Source organism: Neolamprologus brichardi, chromosome 20 (genome assembly GCF_056152115.1).
Source record: "Neolamprologus brichardi isolate AB-2024 chromosome 20, ASM5615211v1, whole genome shotgun sequence".
NCBI classification, from domain to species: Eukaryota; Metazoa; Chordata; class Actinopteri; order Cichliformes; family Cichlidae; genus Neolamprologus; species Neolamprologus brichardi.
This window is the reverse complement of record NC_142123.1, coordinates 8,820,031-8,845,686: the sequence shown is the minus strand read 5'-3', so window position 1 is coordinate 8,845,686 and position 25,656 is coordinate 8,820,031. Positions and strand designations below refer to the sequence as shown.

Below are 25,656 nucleotides of genomic sequence, written 5' to 3'. Positions count from 1 at the left end.
CATCTTTCTGGTTCCTCCTGTCAAACAGCAGATTTCTTTGTCTTTATTGTAAAATTTCCCCTTCCAGGTTCGAGTGACTTCTCTTTCTCCCATCCACACTTTTCCAAGTGCCTCACTCCTCCTCTCTCTCAAGTCTTAAAGAATTTGACCATAGCTTAAAGCAGGCAGCAGATTTCCTTTTTAGGAATTTATACCCCATAAACTTGAGATCTTCTTTAACTTTGTGTGTATCCTCTGCTGCACTTCTAAGTCCTGTTTTACCTCATCTAATCCCCAGTTATTCTCTCTGTCTCTCATTAAATGGCCGCAGTGCTGTATAATGTTACAGTACAAAAGTCTTGTGATCAGATAGCGAATGTCATGGGTGTGGTGCCTGCACTAAGCCAATACCGGTTACGTTATTTCACATTGCTACTAAATACTGGCTAAATTACAACGAGCTTAGAAATCTAAAGATGCTTTTTTAGTCCGCAGTGATCATTTATTCAGCTTCTTTTTGACAACCTGATTGGTTAATGTAAAGAGACACAAGTCCCTGAAATGATATACAAATAATTATAAAACAGCCCTACGATAGATTGGTGATGTTTCCAGCGTGTACCCGGCCTGTCGTCCCGTAATAGGTGGGATTGAATTAGTGGAAGAATAACGGATGGATTATAAAATGTGATTTGTTTCAGTCTCTTTAATAACGACTTCACAATCGGAAATTTTACTTGTATTGATGTGTAATTAAATAGTCGTTATGGGTTGAAGAGAAAACAGTGCTTTTGCGGTGTAGCTTGAAGCGTTTCACAATATGAAATGTTTCTTGGTACTGAAAGAGGAGTAATGGGAAATGGTTACGTGACTTTTGCTCTCTTTCCACCTCCGGAGGAGCTGTGACCGGTAGTTCATTAGCTGAAACGTTTCTCATTGTGTGCCGAAGTGTTAAGATTTTGGGTTGCTCAGAAGATATCTCACAGGGTGTTCAGAGGCTGAAAGTACACACTGTGTGCAAACTGTTGCCAATAAGGGTTTTATGTAACAGGCTATAGTGTGACCAGCACACACCATCTCCTTCTCCTCTGGCTCCTCCTCCCTCCTCTGCCTCCCTCCCCAGCAGCAGTGACACACTGGCCTACTAACAGCCTGTTCTACCTCGTCTCACCCCCTCTGCTGTGCCGTCTTTATCACATGGCCGTTTTCTCTCCACCTCCTTTTTTTCCTCTCTCTCTTCTCGTCTCACCGCCTCATCGTTTCTCTGACACGCTCGTCGGAATCGCTGCCAACAGGAGCATTTCATAACTCACCTGCATCGCTCTTATAAAGCAGCCTTAATAACTCATTCAGGGCAGTGTCTTACATAAGAGAGGTGTGTGTGTGCGCGTGCGTGCGTGCGTGTGTGTTGCTCAGCATTAGTATTGAGATTTTATTTTCGTCCTCACGGCGAGCACGTAACCCAGTTAAATCTCGGTCAGTCTTTCGGGAGAACAACTTAAAAACTTTGAGAAACTTTCCTGCATTTGTCTGTAATTTGGTTGGGTGGGGTCAATAAACCACAACAAAAAAAATACAGAGACAGCGAGTGAGACGATATTTTTATTTGAACTATGAGCTTATAAATTGCTCTAATTTAGCAGGAAGTTAATGATGTATTTGCACTGATGATCATTTGCAGATGCCTAGATCTCTGATTTGGTCACATGACCTTATAAAGGTTTAGAACTGCAGAAGAAGAAAGCATTTACAGTCTATATATCTACCTGATATCATGGCCATGATCTGTGGCTAGTGAGTGAAAGAATACAAAAGCATATACAGCGTGCAGCTACTCCTCCCCTGCATTGATAGGAGCCAGTTAAGGTGGTTCAGACATGATGCCTCCTGGATTTCTCTTAGGTGATGTGTTTTTGACAGCTGGCAGGTGGTTAATCGGAAGAGGAAGGTCTGGGAATTCCTGGTTAATGTACGCTCTTGCCTGGATAAGCAGATGCTGATAAGGTGGATGAATAGATGGAACAAGATATTATTCTATCCGTCATCAACTATGGAAAAAGCAGAAATAATACCCTAGCTGTAACTGTCAGGCCAAGTTTAAGAGTTTTGCATTTTCTGGGTTATAGTTTGTCTGTTGGTATGTTCTTCCAAGCAGTCTGTCCACCAGCGTCACTGTCTGTGCTCCATCCAGCCACCTTAAATAATCTCTGACACTCTCCTTGCCTTAAGAGAACAGCACGGACGCTGCTGAACAGCAGGAGCGAGGTGGAAAATCATGCCGACACACTCATCGCTCTGTGTGTGTTTCAAAGTCTAGGTGTTCTTTAAACGTCGCTGTGAGACCATCAGCTCTTGCGAGAGTGTTCTGTGTGCTTGCAATGCGTTACATCTTTTAATGTGTGTGTGTGTGGAGGACGTGAGATTCTTGTGAACATGCTGGTTGTGTAACAGCCAGAGGCAGCAGTTACATAAGCGTCCCTTCTCGTCGGACCAGCCTTAGCGGCGGTGGCCTGGCTGTCTGTTGGGGAGCAACTTTTTCCCTTTGTGAGACTTGGACTGCGTAAATGAGAAAGCCAGTTAGTCGTTTAATAAAGCAGGTCGTCTTATTGGACCTCCACCTGAATACAAATAGAAGTTTTGTCTTTTATATACTTTAACTCTTTACACAGCAGACTGACCGTGTCAACATATTCATCAATGATCAATCTCCAGTTTGGATCCGTTATTTACGTTACCACTCGAAACAGTATGTTGAACTGGAAGCTGTTATTTACTTCTGATAACAATCAAACTTTTTGTTTTGAGTTTGTGTGTTTTTAACATATTTTCCATCATGTTCTAGTTTACCAGGAATCTCTGAATATTTGGGCCACAAGCCAAGCCTAAATCACACTTGATGGTGTAATTTAGCGGCCATTATATGAAGGTAGATCTTATCTCCAAGCCTCTCTGAAACTGCGATTTTTAATCTCAATTCTAAAGCTATGTTTGCAATACCAACTCAGGGCCTTGGATTTCTGGCAGGTTACTACTAAAAGAAAAAAATATGAACCTCTAGCATAGGAAATAAGAATTTATTTTAGATTGATTTCTGCATTTTGTCATTTAAAAATGTGCAGTGAAAGATTTCCTTCACTTCACTTGTGGTGCTCCTGTATTTTCAAGTGAAATTCTACAAATTGCATCGGCTTTCAGTTAGCGTGAAGCAAAATCTTAGCCCTGAGTGAAAATTGGAGGCCAAAAAAGGTCATCAGCCAAGAAACAAGTGAAAATAAACAAAAACTTGTACCCATTCTCACCATTTTATTTCTTGCCTTAGCCCCCAGTTACATGCGAGATCAATGATTGGCCATCTTTCAATTGGGTCACTTGGCAGATGTGTATTCCCCAACGTCTTTGCTGGTACTGGAATGCAACTGTGGCCACAAAGAGGTATATGGTGCTGCACCTAAGACGTCCTCGGGATTTCTTTGGTTGATAGCAGAGGGCTTTGGTGAAAATGTGGAAACTAAGAAACCAGAACAGAATAGAGACCATTTGTCTTCGAAGTTTAAGGGGCACCAGTTGAAACGAGCTGGCTGCTGAGGTAAGGCGACACATTTACTTTGAAGGTGAATGCATTATGCATTATGTTGTTTGTATTACACTTTTTCAAGCTTTACTACCACTCTGCTAGTGGGTTAGCAGGTGTTTGCAGACAAGTTTTCCATGCAAATTACAGGTGACTGCTTCAGGCTACTGCTGACCAAAACAATCACCAGCAAGTTTTTGCTGCAACAGCCTCTCCAAACCTCCAGCAAACACTCAGCAACCAGTTGGGGAATGCACATTTTTCCCTCGAGACTGGAGGTTCCCACAGGGTAGCGGATCAGTCAATAGGTCTGTGTGACTGTGACGTTTTCTGGGATTATATTTGGATCTACCCTAAAAGTTCATCTCTATTTACACATAAGCACTTATTTTAAAAAAAACATCACCCGAGCCATTAGTTTCTTATATTTGACTACCTAAATACCCTCTATGCATCCATCCACTTATGCTTGTCCTGATCAGGATTTCTTTAGTAGAGGATAAACCTTCATCAGCGAAAACGTACAGCACATTGTTGTTTGATATGAAGCATCGTGCCAGTAATCAGCTTGCAAGTCAGACCGATGGAATTACAGCTTCTAATGACAGCAGAAATTGTTTTATAAATGGATGTCAGCATGGGGCCAATTGTGTACAAGTGAGACTCACTGATGAGGAAAGAAATCCAGCGAAGGAGGAGGAGAACAAGTGACAGGTGAGTGCGATGAGGTGGAAGCAGGATTAGATGGGAAGGGGAGGGGTGAGAAAATGAGAAGCGGGAAAGGACAAGTGTGAAGATGGTGCATCTCTGATTTCATGCAGAGCTGCATTTGGAGTGGAGAAAGTGAATAAACTTATGAGAATAATACACACCCACTGAATGATGAGCTAGTGAAGCAAGTGTAGGCTCAAATGTTTAGTACGCACTCTAACAAAGGTTTAATTTTTAAAAAGTAATGAAAAAATGGTCAGGAATAGCCATAATAATAAAAAAATATCAATACATGAATTGCATTTAAAACCACTTAATTTCAAATAGATTTTCACTTTTCAAATAAATAAAACTTGCCAGTTACAAAAAACCATTTTTATTTAAGCGTGGCTTACTACTTGCTTCTTGCCTCTAATTCTTGTTGCGTCACAAAGTTGCCCTGTTTTACAGGCATTTTAAAAGTCTGTGATGTTACACAATTTACATTGCAGTTTTTCCAAACATGTTGAATAACTGCAAGAGAATTTGTGGTTCTCGGTAAAGGGGTTTAAAATTGATTCTTTTTTCCACCAGCACTTGTCCAGCTGAGCCTCTCGGTACAGCGTTAAATGGGACGATTAGATAAATCATTTAGATGCTCTGTTACTATAAATATTCTATTCTTCTATTTTCTATGTACTTCCTGGAATACCACGTTTGAATAATAATACAGTTTGTCCTCTCTGTGTGTTTGTGTCTCTGTGCACGTAAAACATGTGACGCAGAGGATTCTCCACCGCGTAGTAGTAAATATGTGCCATCATCTGTAATCTGCTTACAAAGACAGCAGCTGGGCCAATGACGGGTCACGACACAGACAGATTGTCCACTTCAGCCTTTCTTTCTTTCTTTCTTCCTTTCTTTCTTTCTTTCTTTTTACGAGACAAGAAAAAGATTGAAAGCTTTTTTTAATGTTTTAATCTTCAAAGGACATTAGACCCTAAAAACATCCTCAGGTCTCACCATTCCTTGGATGTCTGACTTGATGGAAGTTGGTATGTAGGTCAGAACCTCATATTTCCTGTGTGAGGCTGTGTTTGTGTGCATCTCTCTAAGCTCGCCCTCAGATGTCTCAGGTCATGATTTATAGATGCAGGTGTCGGATCTCAAACTAAATTGGGGTCATCGTCAGTTCATTGTTAATAGAGAAGCTTGGGAAAATGGTACTCGACGACTTCGGAGAGTACCAATCTTTACTCCCAGTTTTAGTTCAAGGTTCAGACGTCTATCCATCTTTTTTTTGCCAGAGAAGTTTTTTTTTGAGAAGCAAAGACAGATTACAGAAGAATCTGCAGTCCGCCATCTGTTTTTCTCACTTATGGGCAAAACCTTGGCATCGCTAACTTGTCAGTTTTTTCAGAGCCAAGAAAACAGCCTGTACCACTAATGGCTCTAGAGAAAAACAAGACTTTATGAGGGGACTGATGCGTTATACTGCTGTTAGTACATATTTGTAGGTAATTCTCTTTGGTTACTCTTTTTAACCCTGTAGTTTTTAACCTTTCCTGTTCTTCTGCCTCCTCACTTTGAGAAATTGACACTTTAGGAGTTGCCACTTACTTCACATACACACACACACACACAGAGTTCTGTGGCACACTTACATTTGTATGTTCGGCAGCATAGTGCGAAGAGTTATATAAACACTTATATGCATTGATGTGGTTATATAAACTTGGTAAGCAGAAGATGTTTCTTCTCTGCAACCCCACTCAGACACGTATGAGTGTCTGAGTGGGGCCACACCAACCATGAATCTGTTGCCGGTGGCCTTGCATTCTGTCGAGGCTCGTATCTCTCAAGAACATGTTGTGTTGTCTTTTGTGAGGAGCGCTGGGTCTCGAGCCCACAGGGAGTGTCCAACTGAACGAATTAATGGCTTAGAAAATGTGCTGCGTGTGCTGCTCACTCTGTGACGCTCGCTGATCCCAGTGAGTCAGCATTTCATCAAGACACTTAATTACTTTCTTTCCCCGCTCTGTCGTGACGGAGGTTGAGCTTTCACCACGTTTCACACTTTGCTTTGACTAATTTTACCCACATATTGTCACAGTTGTTTTCTGCTCCTCGTGGCTTCGCAGCAAACTGATGGTTTAAATCAGTCACCTAGCAACAGTCAGCTCTCCAACTCTGATTCTCACCTTGAGATAACGCCTCAGCTGGCCTTCTGCACAAGGGAGGGTTTTTTTTAATTAGGTGGGCGGGTCTTGGACGCTGAATTTAGATCAGAACTGAAACTGTGTAGTTACTGCATTTGAAGTGTGTGTGTGTGTGTGGGGGGGGGGGGTTTGCTATAACTCATATTCTGAAGTAAAAGAGTTTTCAGATTCTCATGAACCAAGCAATCATTTAATTAAAACATACTGATAATAGAAGCTGGTGTGACGCTTGGGGTTACGCTCTCAGTGTGTGACAAACTCTGTCGTTATTGCGTTAGATATGCAAGTCTACCACATCTCATGGACCTCCAAAACTCTTACAGCTATAACCACATGTTTATGCTCTTTTGAGTGAGCATATTTGGTCTGCTATGTGTATAGATATGCTGGTATGACTATATGTGTTCTCCAATATGTGCCGATTTTAAATCTTCCCAAAATAATGCAGAAAAGGGTGTGTTTGACATGGTGCGATCTCCTAGTTTGCCCATCTAAACCCTTCAAACCCCACTTTTTACAATTACAGCGCATGCCATGTAAACCTTTGTCTTCAAGTGAAGTCATTAGGTTGCGAAATAAACTGTACATCTAGAATATCATCCACTATTTAGATATCAAGTTGTTTTATTTAATACCAGTTGGCCTTTCTCCTACTAATGGCAACGCTAATCTTTAGTGTTGAGATTTATTTATGTTCATTTCATCAGAAATCATAAATAAAATCTTTAGTGTGCTGAAGTGGAAAGTAGCATGGAAATAATAAGCCACCAAATGGTAATATGCTACTCAAACTGGACTTCCTGCTTCCTTGTAACTGACAGGTTATTGGTTTTTAGACGTAATGGAGAATAGACCTGAGAAATTGGATCTGTGAGCAGTTTGGCAGGAGCTGCTGATACTGGAGGAAATCAGGTGATGAGGCACAAAGCAAAGGCCGTTTGATGCAATTGCGATCCATATTGCATTATGTAATATGTTTGTGTCTGACTTCCTGCAGCCGATGACATTTATCTTCGTCGGCTATTTTGATTGGAGTGCTTCCAAACTCGTCCTCACAGAGTTATGTGCACAGCACTCAAGACGCATGTGTACGTTAGCAAAGCATGATTCAGGAGAAGCTTTTGCTTTCTCGGGCCCTCGGCAGAGAGTATTGAACAGTTTATCTGTTATATAAGTTATTTTTGCACATTTATGCGAGCGTGTTGTATAACCTGTCGGGCCGTAATGCGACGAGATTCTCCCCCCCCTGTGTGCGTTCGCAAGTCTGTGTATGGGTTTGTACATCTTCCTGTATATGTGAGAGGCACTTCGTCGTGACAGCTTCCAGATTGCTCTCTGCAACACGCTGTTACAGCTGCACCGTGCTCTGTTTTCTGTTCATGTTAAAGTCCCAGCTCGGCTTTCACCATGACATCTGTAATTTGTGAAAGTTGAGTTTAAACCCACAAAAAACAGTTAATATTCTAGTGACACGATGAGAGGATATAGAGAATGGATAAATATTCTGTAGATGTGCAATCTTTTTCCCTTCCCTTAGAAACTAGTGACATGGCTGAATAGCAGCTTGTGTTCAAAGCTGCTACTGTTAAAATTCCTTCGGTTATTACTTAATAAATCACAGTATCTCTGCAGTAAAGTTTATTTTTGTAATCTTTTAGACAAAAGTACTTTATTCTTTGACACTGCACTAAAAAACAGTAAATGGGAGAATTGAATTTTTTTGCCATTTCGAACCCTCAAGATTATAAACACATTATCAGATGGTAAACAGCAAAGCATCATGAGCCAGATGCTGTTTGCGTCTCCTTTTGTCTTCCAGCTGCTCTCAAAGCCAACCGGAGGTCCTTTTCCCATAAAAACAAGATGACTTTCTCCAGTAAAACCATTAAAGGGCCGTTAAATGTTTGGACTCAGTAACTGTAGCCAATCTGCTAATGGCCCTTTCCAGTGATTTCTCATTCTCCCTTTAAGTTTTACTGGAAATGGCAATTATGTACCACATTTTTATTCCTTAAGAGAAAACAGGTGTGCTATGCCAGATTGTTGTTATTTTATTTTTTTGGGTTTTATTTGCAATAATTTTATTAGTTTGTGCTGCATGATATTTACTAAAACACACACACACTGGAAAACATTGGAACTGTTCATTTCATTTGACTTTGACTTTGCTGTCACTGTACAGACAGAGCTAGTACAATGGATTTCACAGCATCCGTGAGGGCAGAACAAACACAGCAGTGCATATCAGTCCCTGGCCTTATACGCCCTCAGAGCTTTGTGCGCGCTTGCTCATTCATTCACTGTTATGGAAAGCAAACTTTATACTTGAAATAGATCTCAGATAAACACAGTCACCTCAAGATCGGGTAGTGCGCAAATCGAGTGTGACGCCATGTGTGGAGGCGGGTGTGTCTATCAACTAATATAATCATATTTGTCTTTGTGGCAAACGGTTACTGAACGTCCTGTCCTCTTGACCCTGAAGAAAACAACCCTGCTTCCCAGAGTGTGTGTGTGTGTGCACGTGTGTGCACGTGTGTGTGTGTGTGTGTGTACCAAACACCATCGTGTTTTGTTTTTTTTAACATGTCCGTGATTGTCTTTCCCGTCTCGCCCTGAAGTGCATCTCTCTTTCCCTTTCAGTCGTGACCTCACTTTCATCTCTGTCCCCTTTCCTATTTCCCTTGCTATTCCCACCCCCTCAGTGTGTGTGTTTGTGGTGAGGTTGAGGCTCTGTGCATTTCAGGATCTGTTATATAACTGTTGTGTAAGGTTGAAGGGAGGGAAATTCAGGGTAGACAGGGTAATCGAGTGAATGGAGGGGGGAAAAAAGCATGTGGTGAACAAGGTGAGCAATTAAAGCCAAACAATAGAATGATGTCGGTCACAAACGACTGAACAGACGTCATAGTGGGTGTCTGATTCCTTGGCTTTTGTATGGTGCCTGTAGAAAGAACGTAGTCAAAACTTTGGATTAAAACGCCAAAAACTGACATGACTGGGTTGAAGACAACACAGATGTGATTGGTTTCATTTTCTACTGTAGCTCTTCAAGTCAAGAACTTTTCATTTAGTTCCTTTTATTATAGTGTGCTTTGTCATCTTCATTTATGCCTTTCTCAAAGCTTACTGTCTGCGCTGTGCAGTCTGCAGGCTTTTGGTTCTGTAAGGCAGCAGGTTGGCTCAGCAGGGCTTTGACCTGATGCTAATATGAACTCAAACTGATATAATGCTGAGATAATGATTAACATGCTTTGGGAACATAATGCTTTGGGAATGAGTTCACCAGTATTGGTCATAAATTCAAGTATTGACTGACTTTGATTTGAAAAAATATATAAATAAAGTTGATTATGGAGCCGGGGGAGTGTTTATAGATAACTGTGTGTCAGCATATTTTAAAGATGTGATGATTTCTATTGGATGAGGGCAGACTTTGACCTGGTGCCGACACACGTGAATTAATAGTTGTGTGGAAATTCCTCATGAAACCCTCACGACGATAGCAGGGGGGGGATTTCTATTCATATTGGACCTGTTTTGGGTTTTTTAAATCTGTAATCTGGCTGTAGTCTGTATCTTCAAATCTCAAAAAGGTTGTGAACCCTTGAAAGCTGTGATTGTATTGAGTTTTTTTCCACTCTTAACTTGATTTCACTGTTAGCGGTAACATGAGACACACAAGCGTCCGACACTCACACAGACACGCTAAGGGCTGAGATGAGCTGGTGTCATTAGCAGCCAGATCGAGAAATTTGTTATCGCACTGATGGACTGAAGGGGCGTTTTATGTAAGTTGTTTTTCAATTCGCAGTGAGCTCATAGCAGCCTCCATTTTCCATTATGTTAAGGATGTGTGTCTGTCTGCCCGTGCGCATGCGTGTCCACGTTCTGATGCTGCCAGGTATCATGCACTGAACATGCTTTCTCTGTGCGTGTGTGTGTGTGTGTTGGCAGCATTTCCTTGTTTGTCCTGGCCGATTCTTAGCTGGAATGCCATCTACATTTCCATGTGTGCATTGGATATTTATGTATTGATTCATATTCTTATGTGAACAGTTGTCCTCTAAAATGTGTGTGTGTGTGTGTGTGTGTCCTGTCTTGTGTTTCATAAGCCATCCATATTTATGATCCAGCTCTTACATAAGCCCCAGATCTGGTTCAGTGTGTTTCTGGCAGAACAACTGAGAGGGAGAGGAGGAGGAGAGAAGAAGGTGAAAGTGAAATCCAGACAGATTGAGAGAAGAAGAAACAGAAGTGGAACTTAAGACAAGTTTGCAAAAAAACACTGATGAATTGAAATTGAGCAATCGGAGCGCAGTTTGTGATTTTTTTTTTGGATTGAAAACTGTTTCAACTCTTGCGCTTTAAGAGGAACTTTGTTCGTTGTATTTGAAAACTTAAGTCCTGACAGGCTGCCATCCACCGGTCAAAGTTTCCATTTTAAACACAGCAATGATTGGAAAGAAGCTCAAAAGCAATAACTACAAAATCGAATAATTGCTAACAAAACTTGTGACCAACATTATATTTACCCATTTAAATAAAGTTTAATTATTTGTGGCGGCTAGGAGCTGCTAGCTGAGCAGAGAGACCAGGTCATCTGCTATTTGGAAGGTTAGTTCTTCAATTTCTGGTTGCTCCAGTCTGTTTTGTCTGTACATGGACAAATGTGTTTACCAGCACAAAAGAAAAAAGGTGAACAAAACAACCGAATGGGAGGATCAGCACGCTCAACTTGAGATTGCTGCAATCACCTAATAGTTTAACGATTTATGACACCAGCAGTTATAATTAATAGGTGTGCAGCTCAGTGTAGGCTCATTTCTGAGAACAGAGAGGAGGTGGCTCCACACGGCTAAAAGAAACCGCTTAATGATAATGAGTGCCGTGAATATGGAAGTTTCTAATGTATTAGGTTATTTTAGTTATTTGAGATACAAAGCTGTTTCACGCCATTTCCCCGGAGTCATCAAATTATTATAAAACACTCTGTTATACAAGCCTTTCAGCTGTTGTTACTTTGCAGACATTGGATTTTTCCAAAATCCTCTGCAGCTCTGACCTTCATTAGCGCTGCATGCTTCTCGTTTGTGAAAGTAGCGCCTGAAACAGTTTGATTTTTGATTTTGTGTTTTCCTCCCATATATGACGAGGGAAGTAGCAGGTAGCCACAACATTAAAATCACTAACAGGTTAAGTAAATAACCCTTCAATCTTCTGACCTGCACAAAATTAAGATGGTGGCGTTACAGCTGTGGTTTGTCAGTCTCTTACGTGCAACAGTTTGACATCACCATTAAATTCAGACTGCAAAGCAGGTGAAGATCTGTGGGAACTCCATTAAGGATCTATTTTATATTATATGAGTTTTAAACTTTTTTTTACTCGTCGCACTGGATACTACATCTTCATTTTCTTCTTGCATTGTTTATATAGCAAAAACATTTTCTTAGCAATCTTATTATGAAAGACTGATTTATAAACTGCTAATAATCCAGATTTTGTTGCTAAACCTGAATTGACAGTTCTTGTCCTCCCCTTGCAGACAAGTCCCACAGCGCCTCCTTCAGCTCCGAGAATGAGGCTCAGGGCGGCAACCCTGCTGTGTGGCAGTGCACCCCTCCCCCATCTACCTCACCTACGGCGGAGACGCCGGCTCACCCTCCCTCCTCTCAGCCCGGGTCAAGACCCCACTCCAGGCCGGCAAGCCAAAGCCCCACCCCTCCCTCGGCCCTGACAGGAACCAAGAAGAGGAGCTCCAAACCTGCGCACATGAGACGCAACATCAGGTACAGAAGACACGGAGTTAACTCTGGTCTCAGTCACAGTTCAAACAGAGTCAACTAAAAGAAACCAATTTCTATCATGTCCTATTTAAGTTACGATCAGCTTTGTCACAAAAGGCAGAATCCATTTTGCAGCTTAGGTACTAATTGAATGTTGAATTGAAGATTAAGTGATGCAAACACACACATCAAAGAAACACACTTCAGTATCCATTTTCTACTGGTGATTCAGCGTGGATGGGTACATCCAGCCTCATGCAACATCCCACTGTTTTCAGCAGTTTTTTCTTCTTCTTTTAAGAAGCAGCTATGAAAACAGATGTTCAGATATCAGACGGGTTCTGGGATTGCTTACTTTAGACTCATTTTAAACCAGATCTTTAAAAATGAGCCTTGAGTTATTGCTTGCCAAACAGTAACCAGTCAACCTTGAGATAAAAGCGATTGCTGCGCAATCCCTCGAGTAAGTTGCTGCTGAAGGGCAGAGCAAACCAACATTCACTCTGCTTATGCAACTCGTACTGTATTAGTTTTAACACCCACTGCTGGCTGGATAATAAGATTTGTCCTACTGTACATATATATCCTTTATTTTTCTCCCTCTACTCTTCCCTCATCTTAAATTTCATTTTGAAACTATGTTCCAGTTGCTATTGAAATCTATCACTGATGATACATATGCTCAGTCTGCAGCTGTATTACTCCAGGCTGCAAATAAACATGGTATAGCTCAACCCCAAATATGCTGTTGCCTTTACAGCCAGTTTAATATAATATCCAACATGTGTCATGGATAGAAGTTCTGGGTTTATTCCCTGCCTTTACATACATATGACATATTTAACTATTTGTGTAAGAGGTGTAGGACTTTTTGTTTTATTTGCCAGTTCAAAGTAGTACATTTTTTTTCAACTATGATTTGTTTGTTCAATATTTCTTTTTTGAATAATTAAATTATTCAGCTTTACAATTTAGTTAGTGTAAATATAGTGTAAATAACTTTATATCGCTTATTATTAATAAAAAAGCGTAGCATTATTGAGGCACTGCAAATTATTTAATCCCAACATTAGTTGGAGGCTATAGCAAAACTGAAACCCGTTTGTGTAAATGTGAACACTGCACTGAGTTCTGTAAATATCTTCAGTTCTTTTGACATCTTAGAAAAGAATTAGCCCGGAGACACAATGTTCATTTCATCGTCCCATATTCCAGTAAGCTTTTTACCCACTGTGGAAATATAGGATCCAGAAACAACATCAGCAAACACTTAATGCATTTAGTGTGCTAGCAGTACAGCAGAAGTCGGGTATCTACCTGCTAGCCTAATCAGTCAGAGTTGTGGTGAAAAATTTCTCTCTTCCAGAGAGAGGTTTTGTGGTCAGATCGGACAAAAAAGGACCGGTTTGGCCAAAATGACAAGAGTAAAGGTCAAACCTGAGAACTCTGTCCCAGCTGTCATGCATGGTGGCGGTACCATCATGCTCTGGAGCTGTTTTACTGCCAGTGGTACTGGCACGTTGCACATAGTGGAAGCAGATCAACAGCTAAATGGTTGAAACTTGAATACAGTTGGGTTTTTACAACTTGACAATGATCCCAAACACAAATCAAACCTGGTTTTGGTCTGTTTAATGACTGACTGTAATGTAAAGTCATTACATTAGAATGGCATTCCCAAAATCCTGACCTCAACCCTATTGAAAATTTGTGGACTGCACATAAAAGCTGGGTCTGTTCCAGGAAACCAATTTAAATTAACGCATTTTAAATCTACCAAGAGTGATCAAATATTCAGCGGAAGTATGACAAGAATATTTGCTGAAAGCTACCAAAAGGGTCTGGTCGAGGGACATTTAACTAATTTTTAAGTTATGTATGCTGTCCAATCATTCCATCCTAGAAAAAGAACAGACTGAAGAAATCAAGCTAACTTTCCCATGTTGTTCTAGCAGGTAGTGTAAATCGGGTTGTCCTTCAACATGAGGACACAAAACAAGTGGGGTTCTTCGAATGAGCCTAGCAGTAATGGCAGTAATTCTTCCTCCAAAGCAAAACAAAGCATTTAAAAAGTCTTTGATAATTCTTTGTGGCTTTTTCGCTGAGTCACATATTTCACAGTGCGCAGCTCTCTTGGTTCCAATTTATTATTAAACGCTGACTAATGTAGCTTTAAAGAAAGCAATGATGTGACTATCATAATTAAGCCCCTGCGAGTGTGAGAAGAATGATTCATCAGCAATCGAACACGTGCACAGTGCAAACTGTATGGTTACAGTTTGTGAAATTCTAAAACTAGAATAAAAGCAAACCGATTTGTTGCTGTGTTTGCGCAGGAAGTTACTGAAGGAGCATCAGTTGGAGGCAGTGACCAAAGCGGCCCAGCAGGAGGAGCTGGAGAGAAGGCGCCGTCTGGAGCAGCAAGGACAACAGGATTTCCCCGTACCGCTGCTGCCAGACTACACAACTGGTGAGAGTGTGTACACAAACATGCAAACTCGCTGCTCCATCAGACAGTAACTGCCTAAACTGTACAACAAACCGCAATTTCAAGTTTGTATCCAGGTTCTGAAAAACCGACTCTCGATTTTGCTTTCTTTTTGTTCATCTCACAGCTGTTTTTTCCTCTTTTCATCCCTCATTTGTCCCCAAATCTTCTTCCAATACTAACGTCACCTACGTAACCTTTTCTCCAGGCGATGTGACAAGGCGTGCGTCGTCATCGGCAACGTCAGCAGCATCGCAGCAAGAAGTGAACTCGAGCAGACGGGAGGTGATCTGTGTGAACTCAGGCAGCACAGGCATCAGTGAAGACGACAGCAAGGCTAACATACCCGCCTCTGTTAGCCCACAACACACACACAAAACAGGTAAGAGACACAGACAGAGGAAGGAAAAAAAAAGTAATGCCAAGTGTTTTAGACCAACTTAAACCAGCAGCTCAGTTCAGTTTGAACAAAAGCTTTTATTCTTATTGTCAAAGGACATCACTTGAAATCAGATGTTTCTCAAAGCAAACAGAAAAAAACTAACAGAAACAAGATGTTTGTCTGGTTCCAACGTCCCTTTTTTGTGCGTTTTATGACTGAAGAGTCGTTACTTAGCTGTGTTATTGCACGCTGTTGTTGTTTTACATTTCAAGTGAATACTTCAGGTTTCTTTCAGCCAGCATATTTCCTTTTCAGTCTTTAGAAGAAGTATTCAAAAATGCTTGTGTTAAAAAAAAATATGAGGTATATTTAAAAAAAAAAAAAAAACACTAAAAAGGAAAAAAAACATGGATTGGAAACCAAAACATTAAAGCTGACTAAACACAGTTTGCATTTTGTGGACAAAGACTTAGAGTACTGACCCTTTTCTTGTAATCCCAGGGTGTATTTTAAATGTATCATGGAATAATCGTAGAGGGGACGGTCGCCTAACTGGACAAAACCTTTAAAAAGCAGAATCCTTATTGTTACAAAGCCCAAACACCACAGTGTGCAGCAACTTTTAGTTTTTCAGGACATTCAGGATTTTAGTGTATTTCTTTTCCCATTCATTCCTCATCACGTTTAACAGAGGTTTGAGGGCAGATTCAACTTGCAGAAACTTGGATTTTAAGTTTAAGCCATCTGGTTATAAGCTCAAAACCATGTTAGGTCTTTAAAACTTCCAGGATCAATCTCACTTTAAGGACTGGCAGCTTCTCCAGGCTCTCAGTTTCAGCTGTGGCAGGCTGCAGACATCCTCTTTGGGTTATTTAATTGGTTTGCCTTATTAGTGCAGAATGAAGTATTGTCCATTTATGCTATCAGGCGTTGCACAATTGCTGTCATGACTTATGTAAAAGTGACTCATCTGTTCTACTCAAACATGTAGCAGTTACATCACAGTGTCTGTCCTACTGTTGGATTTCTTGGTACTGAAGGTACTGAAGGCTGCACTTCTCTTTTTCTTTACACAACATAATGTTAAAGTTCAAGCTTGACCCTAAAGAGGGGGGGGGGGGGGGGTGTCGGTGACATCAGTCTTTAAAACTGTTCGCACACTGACCCATCAAAGGGAAATATCTCGCAACTGTAGCAGTTTGACATTGTCTGGTGGAAACCTCACATCTCATCAGCCTTTTAAGCAAACCAGCCTCAATAGCCTCATGACAGGCATGTGTTTATTAAATTACACACTCTGCTTCAAAATGCTTTCTGAGCCCAGGGGTCTGGAAAGCTGACGCAGTAAAAGACCCGACAGATTGAATTTCCAGAAGAAAAAAAAAAGGAAGATTTGAAAGACAGCCTGAACTTGAATATCAAATGAGGTTTTTACTCCAAAAACCACAAGTCAGCACATATTTAGGTGTCCATTCATCTGCAGAGATGAACAGAAATCAGCATTTATGTTCAACATCACGTCTGTAAACTACAGGAAGTCGTACGGGTTCTGTTTTGTGACTGCAGCTCTAGTTTCGCTCTCGCAGCTGCCTCAGTAGAGCCACTGGAAAGGAAGCGTCCCATTATTTCAAATGAAAACTTGCTGATTACTTTACTTGTGATTAAAAAGGAGAAAAAAGAAAAGAATCCTTCTAGGGAGGATTTTGTAAAAACATTTAAACTTAATTACTAAAAGTCTTACAGCACCAATTTAAACTGAGGTCAAAATACTCCCTGCTTCCTGTAAAGGTTGTGTGTCTGTGTGTGCGTGTGTGAGTTATAAATTGCAGGGTGTTTTCGTAGATTAGTTGCCATGTGCATCAGAATATTTAGAACCTTCAGAGAGTACATCATGTACTGTTCCCTTATTGCCCGAGTGCGCACTCTCTCACACCCTCACACAGTCACAAACATTCAGAAAGCCACTCAAGGATAAACACACACGCGCACAGTTTGGTATAAACACATATATTTCAGTGTTGGGGCCAGAAGATGAAGGCAAACCGCAGACACGCATACCTGCAACGCAAACAAATGAGGATGAGAGGGCGAGAGAAATGGCCGGGATAAACAGAGACGGGTAATATGTAGATGTGAAAGCTGAGAAAGACAAAAGCAAAGGAAAGAGGAAAAAAGGCAAATGAAAGGGGGAGAGGGGAAGGGAGATGAAAGGGGAGAGTGTGGGTCTGTGTGTGTGAGGGGGGCAGATCAGAGTGGGTCTGTGGAGCAATAAAGCGGGCTAATCCTGGTTATGAGCCAGAACACACTCACATAACAAACACACACACTTTCACCACAGTGGCACAGTGACATTTCTAGTTTGGGTTGCATAACCAGTCTCCCCCTCCACTCTAATCCTACTTGTATAACCAGCCATTCACTGCAGTTATATAAGCTCTCTCTCCCTCTCTCTCTCTCTCTCTCGCGCGCGCGCGCACACACACTAACATACTGACACACACCACCTCTTCCCGTTGTGCCCTCACAGGCTGCCAGCTTGTGTAACTTTAACCACTTGATACCGCTGACGTTGAATTCCTTTTTTTATCAGATATGGATTTCGGTCGTTCCACTTCCAAACGCGCACGCACGATAACCTTCACGTTTGAAGCAGCGTCGCACAAGATGCGACCAGTGACCCCTGTTACTTGACATGAATGTATGAAGGCCATTAAAAAGAAGGAGGGCTTGTTTTCATTGGAATAGCTGCTGCAAGATTTCTCAATCACTTGGCACTTGGGCCGCTGGGCCTGTTCATTCACAGTCTCTCATTCTGTGTGTCTCAAACGCGAAACAGCCCTGCTCACCACGAAAACAGCATGAAATGCACCATTTCTTAAAGTGTTTATCATTTAACCTAGTAGAATTACCAATTTTACATAATTAATAACTTCTCCAGTTTGCAATCTCTCCTCCACCTCCAAAAAATGCATATTTATATCTAGTTTTTATTGTCTCTAGATTTAAATTTTTATATGCAAGTGTTTGTGTACTCTCTCCGGCCTGCGCAGATGTCATAGATCTGAGCTCTGGCGAGGACGACTCCATCGTCCACGTTAGCGAGTCTACAGCTGAGGAAGAAGAAAGCGAGCCGAGCGATGCCCACATCAACGATGCCCTCAACCAGCCGGACGCCCAGGGGAGGGTGCTGGTCAACCTGAACCATCCGACTACAGAGGAAGACATCTTCCTGTCGCCTCAGCTGGCCAGAGCAGTGAAACCTCATCAGGTACTAATGTAGCAGCACCTAGTGTAACTTTTTGAAAATGCCAAAAAGAAGAAGAATGTATTCATTGTGTTTAAAAAGTCCTTTGATGTCGATTTTGTAAAGCCCCATAAATCCTGACCCCGGAGTTTCACTCCCTCTGCTTTTCTTATCCTGCCTCTTCCTCCTTCTCAGATTGGGGGAATCCGTTTCCTGTACGATAACCTGGTGGAGTCGGTGGAGCGATTCAGCAGCAGCAGTGGATTCGGCTGTATCCTGGCCCACAGCATGGGCCTGGGCAAAACGCTGCAGGTCATCTCCTTCATCGACGTCCTCTTCAGACGCACCCAGGCTCACACCGTGCTCGCCATCGTACCTGTAAGAACCCGCGGGTTTGATCTTGGTGTAGTAGAACGGGGAAAAGGATTCAATAAATGCTCAGATATATGGAAGAAGAGAAAAATCTAAGTGGATTAAATCAAAAGATATAAGTGAATAGATGAATAATAGAATAAGTGCAGGGACACGCTTTGCCTGCGAGCTTTCGATCGATAGAAAGAAAGTGTGTGTTAAAGTTGATGTGAAGAGAAACTCAGAGAAAAGGGCATGTTAATAAATAATGGTAAGATGTTCTGCAGCTCACGCTTGCATGAATTATTGATCGTATTTATCCTTGAGTTCTATTATCTTAAAATGATTTTGCATCAAAAGGGAAAATGAAACACAAAAAACAGAACACATTTGCTGGACTTGTGAAGCTGGAAGGCAACACGTTTGTTGCCTTTGTTTGGAGTGAGGTTTCTGAGCTGTCACTCTTATGACGGGAACAGAATTCTTATAGAAATTAGATGATAAGCTATAAGAGGGTTTGGTGATTTTTAAAAAATGTATATATTTTTTGTTGTTCCAGGTGAACACGCTGCAGAACTGGCTGTCAGAGTTCAACACCTGGGTCCCGCCCCCTGAGGCTTTACCTCCAGATCCTGATCCTGCAGTGGTGACACCACGTACCTTTAAGGTTCACATTCTCAACGATGAACACAAGTGAGTAAAAAACACACTTTTTTTCCCTTTTTTTTAACCTAATCTTTTTTAAGATTAGGCACTTAAAAACAACCACATCTTTGTTGTTTTGCTCTATCACACTAGACAGAATTAAAGTTGATTAAATGTTATGTAATCATCAAGGAAGAACCAAAAACAATAAAAATCCTGCAGGTTCTCTCCTCCTCACACAGACAGCAGGGTCAAAGCAGTCAGGAAGTGTTTCATTTATCTGTCTTTAAAAAAAACCAAAAAGACTAAGCTGACCCTCTGGTCGGCCTGTGAGCTTAATCCCCGTCTGGCCCGTCCTTTCTCTCGTCTCTCTAGTATCTTCCCTCCCAACAGCTGCTGGATTTCTGCTGGAAAAGATTTTCCGATTCTCACGCGTATGTGAATGTCTGAAAATATTTATTTAATATAAGATAATCTGATATTATTACAGGATTTCCTCCCTTCTTTGACTCATTTTCTTTGCCTTTAGTCATACATCTCACACTTTTTCATAGGTTTCACTTAAAGGTGCTTCGAATCACATTTAAGCTCATCACTCAAAGGAAAACATGCCTCCAGCTTTTTTCCCTTTTTTTTATTGAACTGTAATGAATGTTATCTTTTTAGGAAAACACTTTTACTTTGTGGATTGCTGCCAGGCAAAAATATATTTCATTGTCTTACCTTTGAGAAACACAAGCAGTAACCAACCTGATATCTTCTGGTGATATCCAGGAATACTACAGCCAGGGCCAAGGTGGTGGAGGACTGGGCTCGGGACGGGGGCGTGCTGCTGATGGGCTACGAGATGTATCGCCTTTTGTCACTGAAGAAGAGCTTCGTGGCTGGAAGGAAAAAGAAGAGCAAGAAAGCAGCGGGACCTGTCGTCATCGACTTGGATGAAGAGGACAGGCAGCAGGAGCTACTTAAAGGTTGGAGAGACTGGGGATGATGATAGAAGTTGCAGGACAGGAAGGACAGGACGTGAAGTTAAAATGGGAGAAATGCAAAGACTAGAAGTTTCAGATTACAGTGCAAGAACAGTCAGAATAGCAAATGAAATTAAAAATATCCTCACTTGTTCTCTGTAGGTATTGAGAAAGCTTTGGCTCGGCCCGGTCCAGACGTGGTAATCTGCGACGAAGGACATCGCATCAAGAACTGCCACGCCAGCACGTCGCAGGCTCTAAAGAACATCCGAACCAGACGCCGTGTGGTCCTCACCGGTTACCCGCTCCAGAACAACCTGATTGAATACTGGTGCATGGTCGACTTTGTCCGGCCCGATTTTCTAGGTACGGAGCAACCTGTGCCTCGTTTCAGCAGACGAGCATTAGCAGTTAATGTCAACACTGCAGCTTTTACACCCTGTGCACATTTCAGGTACGCGGCAGGAGTTCAGCAACATGTTCGAGCGTCCCATTCTGAACGGCCAGTGTGTGGACAGCACGCCTCAGGACATCCAGCTGATGAGGTACAGGAGCCACGTCCTGCACAGCCTGCTGGAGGGCTTTGTACAGAGGTAAGGGTCACTGTCATTGTCCATAAAAGAAAAGCTCAGTGAGGTTTTTGCGAATATTGATTGTGATTTGTCTTTAATCCAGACGAGGCCACGATGTCCTGAAGGACCAGCTGCCTTCTAAGGAGGAGCATGTGATTCTGGTGCGTCTGTCTCCCCTGCAGAGGGCCCTCTACACAGAGTTCATGAACCGCTTCAGAGAGGCAGGAAACACGGGCTGGCTCAGCCTCAACCCGCTCAAAGCGTTTTGCGTCTGCTGCAAGGTGAGGAGTGCGAGCGTGTGTCTGGATCTCTTCAGAAACTTTGTTTCACTGGTGACGATAATGACATTTATATATAGTTTTTCTAAATATAAATTTGCGTTCTTTTTCAGATTTGGAACCATCCAGATGTCCTGTACGAGGCTCTGCAGAAGGAAAACCTGGCAAGCGACCAGGATTTGGACCTTGATGACATCACCTCTACAGGACGATGTCCGGCACCAACTAATCAAAAACCCAAGAACCTGGACAACCCTAACCCCGTCGGTGGCCTGAGCCTTAACCAGCTGCAGGAGAAAGCCAATCAGGTCATCACATATGAATGGGTACGTTGGAAGACTATTAGAAAAGTGCGATCCAATCAAAGTTAACAAATGTTTTTACTGAAATTTTAAATAGTCCGTGCTGTGTTCAGATGTGAGAAAACTGGCCCATAGTTCCCATCTGTAACCTCACTTTTTTAAAATCAGTGAAACTGCTTATATAGGAAAAACCTCTGAAGCTGATCTGCGAGCAGATTTTACAGTCTGTCTTCTCACACGGACAGGCAAAGGACATCATGACTGACTACAAGCCCGGCATCCTGGAGAACTCTGCAAAGATGGTTCTGCTGTTCCACCTGATAGAGGAGAGTGTCAGAAAGGGAGACAAACTCCTCGTCTTCAGGTAAAAGATGTAAAAAGTGCTAGGATGCAGAAAAGTAATAAAAATCTTTACTTTTCAACAACTTTGCATCCCATTACTTACACTCGTGCACCTCATGGATCAGATTTCTTATCCCCCCCACCGTCTGTCTGCCTTCTTGCAGTCAGAGTTTGTCCACGCTGACCGTGATCGAGGATTTTTTGGCTAAGAGACCAGTGCCTCCATCACCCAATGTGCCCAGCAGAGACAGACCCAATCAAAACTGGGTCCGCAACCTCAACTACTATCGTAAGTAATCATGAGGTTTCGGAGGTGCGAAACAGCGCTCTCTGTAATATGCTAAACCGAGCCGCTAACTATGCTGAACTGATGAGTCTGTTCTCTTTGGGGGAACTGACTGCAGTGCTTTGGGTGCTGCCGCTCTCATTGACTTGCCATGAGTGCTGCCACCTGCTGGTGTTTTTATTTCTTTAAATAATACCTCTATGTTGATTTATCATTTTTCTGCAAGCCAGTGTTTCCGTTTACAGCTGTTCTATTTGTGGGGTTCATGTGTCCTAATTGATTTTTTAAATATTATATTTAAATTATATTCTTTATGTTTTACTAGAAGCTTGAATTTTAAAGATCCACAGATATTTATAAAGATCTGTCATCCAAGATCAAATTACAGTTAATGTTTTATTTTAACTGGTTAGTTGAGCTCTAATAATAAGAATCCTCAGCTGTAACTTGTCTCTATATACATAGTACTTTATCTGTACAGTCCATATAATAGCATGTGGGGATTCAAATATTGAAGGATAAAGTTTCACTGTACTGTGAAACAAGCAAGCAAGCGGTATAAATTCAGAGAAAAACAGGAAGAGAAGAGATACAAGAATATAAAACTTAAAGAACATGAGAACCTCTTAGATATGAGTTGCCGTGTGATATTTTGAAGGACTGGATGGAAGCACAACTGCCTCAGAGAGAGAGCGACTGATAAACCAGTTCAATGACCCCTCCAACACCTCCGCATGGGTTTTTCTGCTGTCAACCAGGTAACACGCTCTCCACACTAATTATATCATTATTATAGGTCATAAATCTTAAAAGGAGTAATCAGCTTACTGCTGTCCATTCTGTTCCTGTCAGGGCTGGTTGTCTAGGTGTGAACCTGATCGGGGCAAACCGCGTGGTGGTTTTTGACGCCTCCTGGAACCCGTGCCACGACGCCCAGGCCGTGTGCCGTGTCTACCGCTATGGGCAGAGGAAGCCGTGCCACATCTACAGGCTGGTGTGCGACTTTACGCTGGAGAAGAAGATCTACGACCGCCAGATCTCCAAACAGGGCATGTCTGGTGAGTTGGAAACACGTGAAAAAGCGCTGCAGAGAGTTCCAACTTAGCTGCAGTCAAATAACCTCTCTTAAAATATGTGCGTGGTAACGTTTTAGTTACTTAAAAATGCATTGCATACAGGAGCATTTGTCACAGACATTTTCCTGTATTTTTAACCAGAAATAACTCAAATTTTAGAAAAAGGAGGAGGAAAGGGAAAAAATAAGGAAAAATTATAGGACATGGAGATTGTATTCAACCTCCATCATCCTCACTTCATGGAAATTTCACTCCCTTCAGATGACAGCTCTTTCAAACATCTGTCAGTGTTGAAATTCACTGAAAACCCCAAGTGTAGGTTCCTCTGTGCGAGCAGAACCCCTAAAACTAAATAATAAGCTCTGAGGTAAAGTCAGAGCTCCTCTGCCAAGAGGCTCTCGTCTAACACTGAAGTGTCTCAAGTGTTTGCTGTAAGCTTTGTCTGGTGAGACAAATACATCGAGGCCATTCGAATTTAGCCATTTCTGTCTACATTTTTTTTTCCTTAGATTAATCTTTTTCCAAACAATTTTACCTCAATATCTTAGTTCTTCTGCTTTTTTTTTCCTTTCTGTCAATCAGACCGCGTTGTGGATGACCTGAACCCCGTGCTGACCTTCACCAGGAGAGAAGTTGAGTCTCTTCTTCATTTTGTGGAGGAGGAACCAGACTCATCTAGCATCCATCTGCAGCCCAACGACAGAACGGAGAACATCCTCAGGAAGGCCCTGCACCTATATCCCCGCCTGATTACAAAGGTATGAGGAAACATATTGTCCCCATACGCCCTCTAGAGGCGATTACAAATAGCGCATAGATGCTCCTGCACTCCATTGTGTATTTTTTCGATTGTTCACTGCGACTTGATGAAGATAAAAACTCATTTTCTACAGACAGAAGTCTCCTTAAGTAAGCTTGTTTATGTTTTAGAGTTCTCTGCTAATTGAATAAGCCCCTAGCTGTCATTACAGCAGGATGACATGTCCAAGTGTGTCCATAGTTCCCAACTAAAATCCATTTTTGGAACTATGGGAAGTATGCCAAGGAGTTACAGTGAAGCTTTGTTTTACATTTGTAACAGTATTTTAAACAGCTTGTGAGGTTCTGGAGATTAAGAGGTGATGAGTCATCACATAATTACACCCTTTTTTGTGGCTCGCTTTAAAAAGCAGAGAATCTTCCAGTTGGCGTTCTCGTGAATTTTATTCAATTGAATTGGTATAAGCTGGCAAAAATATAAATGTATAGGATGAGGTCATCATAAGTGAGGTAATCGTGCAAACTCGGAGCAAAACACTGATCAGCTTTCAACCTCCTCCTTTCTAGCAACCATTCCCCCACGAGTCCTTGCTGATAGACCGCAGGGAGCTGAAGCTGAGCAACGCAGAGAAGAAAGCAGCAAGGAAGGGCTACGAGGATGAAAAGAGGGCCTCGGTGCCATACACCCGCCCTTCCTACGCTCACTATTACCCTGCCAGTGATCAGAGCCTTACCAACATCCCTGCCTTTAGCCAGAGAAACTGGTTAGTAATCTACAATCCCAGTATGTATGCTAACAAGCTACCGTAAATCCAGTTCTTATCACTTGTCTCATAATCTTTTTAAAAGGTTGAGCATTTATCAAGTAAACCCTCCTTCAAAAAAATAAAGACAAGTCATAAATCAAGAGTAAAAAACAGAAAATCTCTGTCTATTCAGGCGTCCTCCCACTAGCACTGAAGAGAAACCAGTGGCCAGTGTCAGGCCAGTCCAGTCAACTCCAGTCTCTATGATGCCCCGCCAGGCATCTGCAAGCTCCGCCCCAGGCAATGACTCTTCTAAATGCAGCCTCGGAGGCTTCCCTGTCAACTGCCTGCAGAAAGCTGGCGTGTTTGTACAGAAAATTGTCACCACCACTGGTAAGCAGATTCACCATGCACTCCATTTTATCTCTATTCTTTCTGTCAGTACTAAATATTACTATTTCTTTATGGCCTTAAACTCTGATTGTCTTTCTTTATCTCTTTATAGACATAGTGATTCCAGGCACCAACAACTCCACAGATGTCCAGGCCAGGATCACCGCTGGAGAGAGTATCCATGTCATCAGGGGCACTAAAGGTACAATACCGCTTTGTTATACATGTCAGTTCTTTTGTGCGGTGGTCACAAAATGCAGATAATTGTGTGAATGTGTCCTTGTTCCAGCTGTTTTTGTTATTATTGAAGAGATTATTAAAAAAAACTTTTGGTATTTGTCGAGTTAGTCGGGTAAAAAGATGTAATAATGAAATGTTTTCATTTAATTCTAATAACGGTTTTGTTTACCTGTGGCTTTCATAGGGACTTACATCAGGACATCTGATGGCCGAATCTTTGCCATCAGAGCAGCTAATAAGGCCAAGTCGGTGGAGGAGAGTTCAACAGCACCACCCAAAGGTAGGATGATTCCCTTACAATACCTCCTCTGAAAGCATGTAACCCTAGTTACTGTA

At 41.8% G+C, this 25,656-nt stretch overlaps 1 protein-coding gene across 3 annotated transcripts in view; it reads left to right on the top strand.

Annotated features, from left to right (window-relative positions):
* Nucleotides 1-25,656, top strand: part of LOC102783560 (helicase ARIP4-like) — a 76,113-nt gene that overhangs the window by 45,904 nt on the left and 4,553 nt on the right. For all 3 annotated transcript variants that reach the window (XM_006785381.3, XM_035905614.2, XM_006785382.3), the window contains 20 exons: nt 12,008-12,251; nt 14,585-14,718; nt 14,945-15,118; nt 18,169-18,386; nt 18,558-18,740; nt 19,273-19,406; nt 20,133-20,329; nt 20,489-20,692; nt 20,781-20,919; nt 21,002-21,179; nt 21,290-21,502; nt 21,724-21,842; nt 21,985-22,109; nt 22,765-22,864; nt 22,959-23,164; nt 23,765-23,940; nt 24,509-24,705; nt 24,881-25,080; nt 25,193-25,282; nt 25,505-25,600. In XM_006785381.3, coding sequence (XP_006785444.2) covers nt 12,008-12,251; nt 14,585-14,718; nt 14,945-15,118; nt 18,169-18,386; nt 18,558-18,740; nt 19,273-19,406; nt 20,133-20,329; nt 20,489-20,692; nt 20,781-20,919; nt 21,002-21,179; nt 21,290-21,502; nt 21,724-21,842; nt 21,985-22,109; nt 22,765-22,864; nt 22,959-23,164; nt 23,765-23,940; nt 24,509-24,705; nt 24,881-25,080; nt 25,193-25,282; nt 25,505-25,600 — 3,327 coding nt within the window. The remainder of the gene's footprint in view (nt 1-12,007; nt 12,252-14,584; nt 14,719-14,944; nt 15,119-18,168; nt 18,387-18,557; nt 18,741-19,272; nt 19,407-20,132; nt 20,330-20,488; nt 20,693-20,780; nt 20,920-21,001; nt 21,180-21,289; nt 21,503-21,723; nt 21,843-21,984; nt 22,110-22,764; nt 22,865-22,958; nt 23,165-23,764; nt 23,941-24,508; nt 24,706-24,880; nt 25,081-25,192; nt 25,283-25,504; nt 25,601-25,656) is intronic.